At 53.7% G+C, this 10,424-nt stretch overlaps 1 protein-coding gene across 1 annotated transcript in view; it reads left to right on the top strand.

Annotated features, from left to right (window-relative positions):
- The window catches only part of LOC136599358 (lipid scramblase CLPTM1L-like), a 35,005-nt gene that overhangs the window by 11 nt on the left and 24,570 nt on the right, over window positions 1-10,424 (top strand). The window contains exons 1-5 of the mRNA XM_066588797.1: window positions 1-76; window positions 205-353; window positions 3,244-3,322; window positions 4,468-4,585; window positions 6,237-6,331. The exon at window positions 1-76 is cut by the window's left edge and continues 11 nt beyond it. Of these exons, the coding sequence (XP_066444894.1) occupies window positions 1-76; window positions 205-353; window positions 3,244-3,322; window positions 4,468-4,585; window positions 6,237-6,331 (517 nt within the window). The remainder of the gene's footprint in view (window positions 77-204; window positions 354-3,243; window positions 3,323-4,467; window positions 4,586-6,236; window positions 6,332-10,424) is intronic.

Here is a 10,424-nt window from a genome sequence, read left to right as displayed (position 1 = left end):
AGGGGTGGAGAGCGTGCTGATCTGTGACTGCCCCCTAGAGGTCCTGCTGACACCTCTTCCTCTACAGAGTTGTATCGTATGTGAAGACCCAACCAAACCTAAAGCTCCACCAAGCAGCGGGGATTATGGGTTGTGTCGGTTTGGCCAGACCGCGCTGTTTGCTCAGTTCTCTCTGATATCTACTTTTTATTTGTGTCTTTGCAGCAAATCGATACTGAAAAGAAGGAGTCGCACACCGCCCTGGACGAGCCCGTCTCCCACTGGCGCTCGCGGCTCACGCTGAATGTTATGGTCGAGGATTTCATTTTTGATGGTTCCTCGCTGCCTGCTGATGTTCACAGATATATGAAAATGTAAGTCTGCACTGTCACTGACCAGAAGACATCCGCGGCACCGAGACCGCCCTATTGCTTCACGCCAACCGTCACTCAAGGATGGCTGCCCTTCAGTATACCACCCAGTTGGCCCCTGTCCCCTCACTACAGCAGCGTTAGCTAAGTTACGGTGCTGTTAGGGGAGCCGACAGGTTGTTGGGGATGTGTTTTTTATACTCGCCTGCTCCCTGGCTCCCGCTGTGTCTTCTGAAGGACACACAATACACAGAAATCTTCAGATTGCAGTACGTGCTCTCGCATAGACCTGCCATTCAGACTGTTGTGTGCCGCGCGATCTTCAGATGGGGACACTGCAGGGAGCGGCTGAGTATAATGGCGCTGCAGGGGGGACACTGCAGGGAGCGGCTGAGTATAATGGTGCTGCAGGGGGGACACTGCAGGGAGCGGCTGAGTATAATGGTGCTGCAGGGGGGACACTGCAGGGAGCGCCTGAGTATAATGGTGCTGTAGGGTGGACACTGCAGGGAGCGGCTGAGTATAATGGTGCTGTAGGGGGGACACTGCAGGGAGCGGCTGAGTATAATGGTGCTGTAGGGGGGACACTGCAGGGAGCGGCTGAGTATAATGGTGCTGTAGGGGGGACACTGCAGGGAGCGCCTGAGTATAATGGTGCTGTAGGGGGGACACTACAGGGAGCGGCTGAGTATAATGGTGCTGTAGGGGGACACTGCAGGGAGCGGCTGAGTATAATGGTGCTGTAGGGGGACACTGCAGGGAGCGGCTGAGTATAATGGTGCTGTAGGGGGGACACTGCAGGGAGCGGCTGAGTATAATGGTGCTGTAGGGGGGACACTGCAGGGAGAGCCTGAGTATAATGGTGCTGTAGGGGGGACACTGCAGGGAGCGGCTGAGTATAATGGTGCTGTAGGGGGGACACTGCAGGGAGCGGCTGAGTATAATGGTGCTGTAGGGGGACACTGCAGGGAGTGGCTGAGTATAATGGTGCTGTAGGGAGCTGATGGGTTCCCTGTGAACAAGCCGCTACAAGTATTTCGAGCAATATTCAATCTATATTGTGTTGCTTGAAAAGCTGAAACAATAGTAACTGATTATTGCCTCTGTGGACCCTTCCCATGCCGTGATCTACATAGATCGCAGCAGGGAAGGGGTTAACAGCGGGGGGCTCTGCTTTTTATGCCCTATTGTGGGAAGGGGTAATTGTGTTGTGGTTGTGTATATATCTATTATTATGGCCGTGTTCTGACGCCATTCGGTGTAAAGGGGTTGTGCGGCTATAACACTATAAACTAACCTATACTCGCCTCTTTGGGGCCCCTACCACCCCGGGATCCAATTACTTGCAAGAGGCGGATATCACTTGCTGTCTAAGCTTGTGATCTCTGCAGTCGTTCATTGTACTCAGCGGTACTGATGCCAGTGATTGGCTGCTTAGACAGCATGTGACCTCCGGGGCCAGGAAGTAGGTGGAGACCGGAGTGTTGGGGGCCCTAAACAGGCCAGTATAGTTTATTACTCTGTAGCTATACAAGCGTGTAAGGGAAAAGAATCCCCCTTTAATGAAATGATATAAACAATGTATTCCGTAGAGCCTTGGATGACGCGCCGTGCCATGGGTATGACTTGCCCACAAAGCATTTCACTGTCGTACATTCAGTAGGCCTCTGGAATGCCGTAATGGTCTGACTATATACCACTCCATAACTACTGCATATACTCCACTATAAGTCGAGTTTTTCTACACATTTTATTTATGCTGAAAACAACGCTGTGTAAGTAAGAGCTGTGATTGGATCGAGCGCCGGCCAATCACAGCTGAGGCTCGATCATTCACAACCATTCAGTGAATAACATCACTAAATGTCTGTAATTGGTTTATCAAGCGCCGGCTGTGATTGGCTTGCGCTCGATCCAATCACAGCACTTACTTACATAGCGCTGACGGCGGGGGAATTTTCATGCCGAGCAGGGAGATGACAGCAAGAAGAATACTCCAGCAGCTTGCTGCACCGCCGGGGAGACTATCGTACCGGGGACACAGACGCCGGCTGGGAGGTGAGTATTGCGCGGTTTTGTTTTTTTTTTTACCTAGTGTATACTCAAGTCAATAAGTTTTCCCAGTTCTTACTGACTCGGCTTATACTCGGGTCGGCTAATACTCGAGTATATACGGTACATATTATCCCATTCAAGTTAATGCCGTCCTCAGCCCAGCCGCTGTGACGGGTACGGACCTCGCCGCACATGGCTGTTGGCATTGAGGAGGCCGCGTTGCTCACTCATGTGTTGTGTCCCCTTCAAGCGGTTGAGAGTAGACCATCAATTTTTAAAGCCCTGATATCCCCTTTTAACCCCTTAGTGACTAATTTTAACCTTAAGAGCCAGTAACTCGTTTCTCCTGTTGTCTTCAGCGGTCACAGCTCTTTTTTCCGTCAGCGTCGCGGTGTGTCATCTTGCCGTTTGTATGGGAACCATATAATATCTGGAGTAACCTTTGTCCTTTGTGATGTTCGCCGTGTGGTGTGAATTGTGACCGTTCTCTCTGGGTCAGTAGCATTAGATAGAGGTTACATGTTTTACCACTGCTGCACAATATAGACACCAGATAATCAGCTTTTTCCTGTTTTGGGAAACACTCTAAATTCAGTTTTTCGCCCCCACTTTAAACGGCTGTAGCCCCGATTCTGTAAGGCCTACTGACCAGCCAGGAATCTCAGCCTTAGCCTGTTGGCCGCCCTGATAGCCCGGAGCAGTTTACAGTGGGAGTTCTCATCCATAGCTGGAAGCTGCTTTTACTTCTGAGCGCCTCCGGAGCTGCCGGGGTGCAGACGCATCTTCTAGCCTTGTGTTTGGGTGTCATCCACTTACCTGCATGTCTTCCTTCTTGTAGGATACAGTTGGGGAAGTCCGTCCATTACCTCCCGATACTATTTATTGATCAGCTCAGTAATCGAGTGAAGGATTTGATGGTAAGTGGCTCTTCTGCGTCTCCGTCTGCATATGTAGAAGTTCCCAGAAGTAACCCTGACATCAGTTGTTTGTCGCTTTACTTGCGATTCTCCTCGTTTATTGCTCACGGCATTCAGTTCACACTAAGCCGGGCTGTTGGCTCGTACGTCGGATGCTCCGGGGCTTTCATTGCTGAGCACTCTGCATCACGTAGCCCAGGAATGTGCCGGACACCCAACAGTCCGTGGGCTCCGCTCAGCGCTGTTAGATGGATCCGGTTGGCCAAGAGAGACCGTTATGCTGCTCCCTTAACGTGAACAAAGCCTTATTATTGTTAAAGCGGACATATAAGTAACGAGAGAAATAAACCTCCTGAAGCTGTCAGCTTATTTGGTAGTGAAGGTCGGCTGCACATGGGGGATCCGGGGTGGTAGTGGATCCCGCTCCTACCTGGGCCGGTGACACCTGCATGCCTTCTTTCTGACTGTGAACGCTCGCTGTCGCTCCTGCGCAGTACAGATTTTTTTCTTTATAAAATGTTTTCTGCGCTGTCGCCAGGCGATGATGCCGCCACCCGCGGCCTATCTGCAATGTCAGTTGTGGATGGGCTGCAGGTCAGACGACTTCCATTGACTCCAATGGAAGCCGTCCGTGTGGAATCCGCACAAAAATACAACCCATTGCGATTTGAAATCCGCTTGTTCAAATCGCAGTCGCTATCCGTTCATCTAAGCAGACGTGCGAATGCTCTATTTTTTTTTTTTTTTTAAGTAGGCACAGCATACCGCAGATTGTCCACACAGGGGACGATCGCCGATTCCGCAATTGAAATCCAGGCGTGTGCAGTCGGCCTAAGATGTATGACTTCTTTCACACAAGTTTACCGGATCCATGATGGACTTTTATCTTCTTGGGTTGCCCAAACCGAAGGCTAAATATAAGCCAATGTTCTAAACCTACATTGTTTCTGCTTAGAATGCCTCCAGTCTATGCACCACCATCTCCACGGCCTTCTATGGGCCTGACGGAGGCCATAGTGTCCTCGTGGTGTTCATTTGGGTGCCGGTAGTCTTACAGCAGGCCATTGGGTGATGTGGAGGAGGCCGCCGCCGATTCAGCTATTTCTTGCACGTTTAGTGATTTCCACTGCTTTTCCTCCTTTCAGATGATAAACCGCTCCACAACAGAGCTTCCTCTTACGGTTTCATATGATAAAATATCACTGGGGAAACTTCGTTTCTGGATTCATATGCAAGATGCCGTCTACTCTTTACAGCAGTTCGGTAAGTCAGACGCTCTCCGGGCGTCCAGATGTGTTTAGAGGCCTTTTGAGGCTAATATTTACCCTTTAGAAGGGCTTCTTCAGGGGTTCACCAGAGATTGATTAATGCGATCTGATTCTCTAGCGCGTCTCTGCGCACGTACTTGTATATTGGTGATTGTGTTGTCCATATATAGCGGGCACGCACAGTGAAGAACGAGGTGCGCTCCCTGTACTCCCAACCGGAGAACAAGCGGTACAAAGGGGAGAGAAAACCACAGAATACAAACAGAGCACAAAGGATTTGTTGCAGACACCAGAGTTAAAAACCTCTAAAAATGAAGGAAATGCAAAACTCAGGACAAAATGTGTCCAAGTCGTGACGCGGCGTCCGTCGGGAGGAGCCCAGGGTGGCGCGGCGTCCGTCGGGAGGAGCCCAGGCTGGCGAAGGCGTCCGTCGGGAGGAGCCCAGGCTGGCGAAGGCGTCCGTCGGGAGGAGCCCAGGCTGGCGAAGGCGTCCGTCGGGAGGAGCCCGGGGTGGCGAAGGCGTCCGTCGGGAGGAGCCCGGGGTGGCGAATGCGTCCGTCGGGAGGAGCCCGGGTTGGCGCGGCGTCCGTCGGGAGGAGCCCGGGGTGGCGCGGCGTCCGTCGGGAGGAGCCCAGGGTGGCGCGGCGTCCGTCGGGAGGAGCCCGGGGTGGCGCGGCGTCCGTCGGGAGGAGCCCGGGGTGGCGCAGCGTCCGTCGGGAGGAGCCCGGGGTGGCGCGGCGTCCGTCGGGAGGAGCCCGGGGTGGCGCGGCGTCCGTCGGGAGGAGCCCGGGGTGGCGCGGCGTCCGTCGGGAGGAGCCCGGGGTGGCGCGGCGTCCGTCGGGAGGAGCCCGGGGTGGCGCGGCGTCCGTCGGGAGGAGCCCGGGGTGGCGCGGCGTCCGTCGGGAGGAGCCTGGGGTGGCGCGGCGTCCGTCGGGAGGAGCCCGGGGTGGCGAAGGCGTCCGTCGGGAGGAGCCCGGGTTGGCGCGGCGTCCGTCGGGAGGAGCCCGGGTTGGCGCGGCGTCCGTCGGGAGGAGCCCGGGTTGGCGCGGCGTCCGTCGGGAGGAGCCCGGGGTGGCGCGGCGTCCGTCGGGAGGAGCCCGGGGGGGCGCGGCGTCCGTCGGGAGGAGCCCGGGGGGGCGCGGCGTCCGTCGGGAGGAGCCCGGGGGGGCGCGGCGTCCGTCGGGAGGAGCCCGGGGGGGCGCGGCGTCCGTCGGGAGGAGCCCGGGGGGGCGCGGCGTCCGTCGGGAGGAGCCCGGGGGGGCGCGGCGTCCGTCGGGAGGAGCCCGGGGTGGCGCGGCGTCCGTCGGGAGGAGCCCGGGGTGGCGCGGCGTCCGTCGGGAGGAGCCCGGGGTGGCGCGGCGTCCGTCGGGAGGAGCCCGGGGTGGCGCGGCGTCCGTCGGGAGGAGCCCGGGGTGGCGCGGCGTCCGTCGGGAGGAGCCCGGGGTGGCGCGGCGTCCGTCGGGAGGAGCCCGGGGTGGTTTGTTGAAGGTGTTTATCTTTTGTCTGCCACCAATCCTTTGTGCACTCTTTGTATTCCTAGTCCTTCCGCCATTTCCTGGGTTTCGTCTTTGGCGCCCCCGTTTACCTTCGCTGCTTCCTCTCCTCACACATCTATCTATATTGTAACATCATCATTTCTTTGACAGGGTTTTCTGAGAAAGATGCCGATGAAGTGAAGGGGATCTTTGTGGACACCAACCTTTATTTTTTGGCTCTGACCTTTTTTGTGGCTGCTTTTCATGTAAGTTGTTACCGACTACTATATAACTGCACATATAACGTACCCACGGACCTCAGACGATGATTGGTCACAGCTGCTTGTGTCTAATGGGAAGCTGTTGGCATCGTTAGGGGGGAATGCTGCAGAATGGGCCCCCCTCCGCTGATTGCATAAGATACAGCACGCTCCCTTTACCTACGAAGTCTCCATCTGTCAGCGCACTCCTCCACCCGATGCACAGCGACCTGTCCAACGGCGCTCAGTACAGGCCGCCGGGTGAAGGGGGAGCTGACTGCTGCAGAGGTGAGGGCTGTATCTTCTGAAGTCGGCGGCGGGTATGCAACTGATTTCTGAATCAGAATCCTGCAGATTTTGACTGTTGTAAATATGGGATTACTGCAGAATTTTCCGCTGCAGACGTCCGCGGTATTTCTTCCCGGTGTAAACACGCCTTAAGGTGCTCGTAATTTAGTGCTTTAGTGAGTTGTGTTGCAGTTGCTTGCTGGTTCTGTCAACTTCAGTTCTGGGGAAAGGGTTGATTAAGCATGCATCATATGCTAATTACTGCACCCCTTGACTTAATAGGCCAAGAGGCATCCTGTGGGTGAGCCTCAGTGATGAGCATGTGCTACCCCGGGGGGCAACCCCCAAGAAGCACGATACTATATAGGCATCTCATAAATGCTCTTCATTATCCCATCAGTGACCATCTATAATACACCATGGGCTTTCTTCTGGTTCTTGTACCTTTTTACGGCGCTGCACCAGTAGGCCGAAACCGGTGTTTTTTGTCGTGTATAGCTGGAGATTGGCCGCCTGATGATAGCCGGGCTCCAGCCCCTACGGCCAAGATGGTGTTTCTCCTGTTTTGTTACATTGAACCTGGTATCCAAATGGGTTTTACTTTATATTGTTGTAATGGACCTGACAGAAGAGTCCAAAGGGTTACAGTGGAATGAAGAACCACCTTGTTTATAGAATACATAACTAAGAATTTGTGAGGGCGCACAGATTCACCCCCTAAATAAGGTCTAGACCAACCAATTAACTTCAGAAGTCACATAATTCGTTGAATCCGATCGCCCTGTGTGCCATCGGTCTCACGTGTCCATATAGAATTCACGTGTTCTGAAAAGCCCCTGAATCTGCAGTAGCAACAAGCAAGCAGCATGAAGACCAAAGAGGTCTCCGGGGGTCCTCAGGAGAAACCTTCCAAACTGTAGACCTCACAGAGAACCATTAAATCCATTATGGGAAGAATATAGCTCGAGTCAAAGAAGCTTTATTGACAGGAGTGAATAGACCTCAGTACTGCCAAAGTGATCAGAACTAAAAACCTGACAAGAGAAGGGCGCCAAACCTCACAGAGCGGGCGAGGAGTAATGGGAGATTCAGCAAAAACACCAACGATCACTGCAGGAGCTCCAGAGATCCACAGCGGAGATGGACGTATGTGTCCGTAGGACCACTATGAGCCGTACGCTCCACGGAGGAGGCTTATTTGACTTTATTGAAGAATGACCAGGGTCCGTAGTGCCAATCTAGAATGACCACGACCGAGAGCATTGTTCCATTCAGTGTTGATGTCGGAGGAGGTACCGTTGCCTATCTGTTGCACCCACAAGTGCTGCAGACGACCAGGGGGCCTCCGCCATCCGGCAGGGGGTCGTCTCTCGATATTCCTAGCAATTGCTGCAGTTACTCCAGATGCTCAGTGGTTCGTGACAGCAAGATCCAGGTCTCCGAGCCGTACAATAATATTGGCATTACGCAGGTCTGGTAGAATCGAATCTTAGTCCTGAGTGTTATGTTCTGCCTCCGCCAGAGTTTATCCAGGGACCTCACCCCTGAGGCTGCCAGCACTATTCTCCGCAGGATGTCAGGAAGCGCCCTCCTATCTGTGTGCTGAATGCTGCCGAGGTACACAAACTCACTGACAGCGTCGACTCTCTGTCCGTTTACGTCTAGGTCCGGAGGGACTGTGCCGGCTCCTAGATTCTGCAGCTTGTTTATTTGCCAGGAGGTGCGAAGCCTAAGACAGGATGCCTCAAAAACGAACTGTTCCAATGAGTGTCTCAGATTATTAGATGCGACATCCAAAAGTGCAACATCGTTGGCGTAGTCCAGGTCAGTAAAGTGGTACTCCGGAAGAGTGACCCCAATACATTGGCCAAAACGCTGAAGAATCCAGTGTATGGCCCTGCAGAAGAGTGCAGGAGCCAAGACGCAACTTTGTCGAACACCAGACGAGGTCTCAAAACTAGCAGAGGTTGAACCGTTGATACGGAGTTTGGCGGATGTGCCCTGATGCAAGGCCTTCCAGAGGGCTTCTCTGTTGACTGAGTCGAATGCTGCCTTGAGATCGACATACGCGACGAGGAGCGGTTTGTTAAATTCTCCATGTATCTCTTAGAGGAGCCTAAGAGTGAGTATGGCATCCATGGTGGAGTGGCCTGCTGTGAAGCTTGACTGCTGGGGTCTCCACTTGGAGGTCAGAAATGGTTGTACCCTTAAGAGTAGAACGTGCGCGAAGACCTTGCCGGGACCCGAGAGGAGCGTTACCGGTCTGTAGCTAGGGCATGTTGTTTTTGGGCCCTTCCCCTTGTACAGGGCGAGGATGATGCCCTCCTTCCATTTGACCGGGGGCTTTCCCACAATACCAGACGCGCAGAAATAGTTGATGTGAAGCAGTGCTTATCTGTGTTAATTGCATATTTCAGCAGGTGAACTGTCATCTGAGCCGGCGGCGCGCCCATATCTAATTTTCTGAATAGCAGAACGGACCTCTTCCCATGACAGAGCATCCGTAGGCACAGAATGGTCATCCACAGCAACGGATGCGAGGTCATGGAGGTCGTAGCACGGGTTAGCCGGTGGATGGTTTAGGGCAGATGAGAAATGTTCACGCCAGCGTTGAAGTGTCTTGTCATAATTGGTACAAGGGCTGCCATCGGATTTGTGGATTGGCGTATGCCGGCTGGTCCCTGAAGACCCTCGGATTCTGGCGACTGCTTTGTATGCTGCTCTTAGATTGTTTGACTTCAGACCCTCCTCAGCTTCATCAGCCAGAGCATTATAATACCGCTCCCTGTCTTTCTTGGCCTTTGCCCGGAACATGCCCTTCAGCCTCTTACATGGTGCTTGGTCGTTTTTAAGGCGGGCTTTCATTGTCCAGAACGTGGAACCGGTTTTCGATTGCGATATTGTATTGACATTCGAGTGCTGGATTTTCCCTCGGGCGTCAACGTTTAATGAAGGTTGTGATCTGGTCTTATGGGGCGGAAGGAGTGCAACTGCTATTTCGGCAACAAGCAAACGGTGGTCTGCTGGAGCTTCTGCCCCACGGTATACTCGACACGATTTGACAGAATTGCGATGACTAATGAGTATATGGTCCAGTTCCTTTTTTGTACGTCCATCGTTGGATAAACCTATGAATGTTACGTCTCTGGAACCAGGGCCCCGCGACTGTGAGGCCCATTGAGGCACAGAATGACAGCATCTGGTGTGAATTGTCGTTGGTTGGGCCTTCGCCAAAGGGTCCAACGACATCATAGCCAGGAGTCTGGGGCCTGGGTTTGCATTCAGATCACCGACCACTACGAGTACATCATGCGGAGGGACGGACTGCACGGTCACGGCGAGCTGGTCATAAAAGGCATCTTTCTCTGCAGCTGTGGGTTCTTCAGTTGGTGCATATGCCACAATAATGGACATGTGACCATGACGATGAACAAACCTGGCGTTAAGCAGACGCGGAGAGATCAGATGCCACATTTCCATGGACTGAATTATGGGAGGGCGAAGGATCAGTGCCACTCCCCTGGGTGTGGTCAGAGCCACCGGAGTGTAATATGGTGGCGCTATTAACCTCGCGCTGGTCATGATGCAGTAGCTTCGGTGATGCCGGCTACAGTGATGTTATATCTAACCAGTTGAGGAGTGCCACCTGGAAGCCAGTCCCGTTCAGAGTAAGAACATTCCATGTGGCAAAGCGGGTGACTGAACGCAGGTCAGTTTTTGGGACCCGGTGATCAACCTTCATCCAGAAAGGGCCGTGCCGAACTGGGCTTTTGATTCTTTTCTTCATGCGTGCACTATGAGGTGCTGGTTG

The sequence above is a fragment of the Eleutherodactylus coqui genome, unplaced genomic scaffold (assembly GCF_035609145.1).
Source record: "Eleutherodactylus coqui strain aEleCoq1 unplaced genomic scaffold, aEleCoq1.hap1 HAP1_SCAFFOLD_719, whole genome shotgun sequence".
NCBI lineage: Eukaryota > Metazoa > Chordata > Amphibia > Anura > Eleutherodactylidae > Eleutherodactylus > Eleutherodactylus coqui.
The sequence above is the reverse complement of the archived record's forward strand: the minus strand, read 5'-3'. Positions and strand labels throughout refer to the sequence as shown.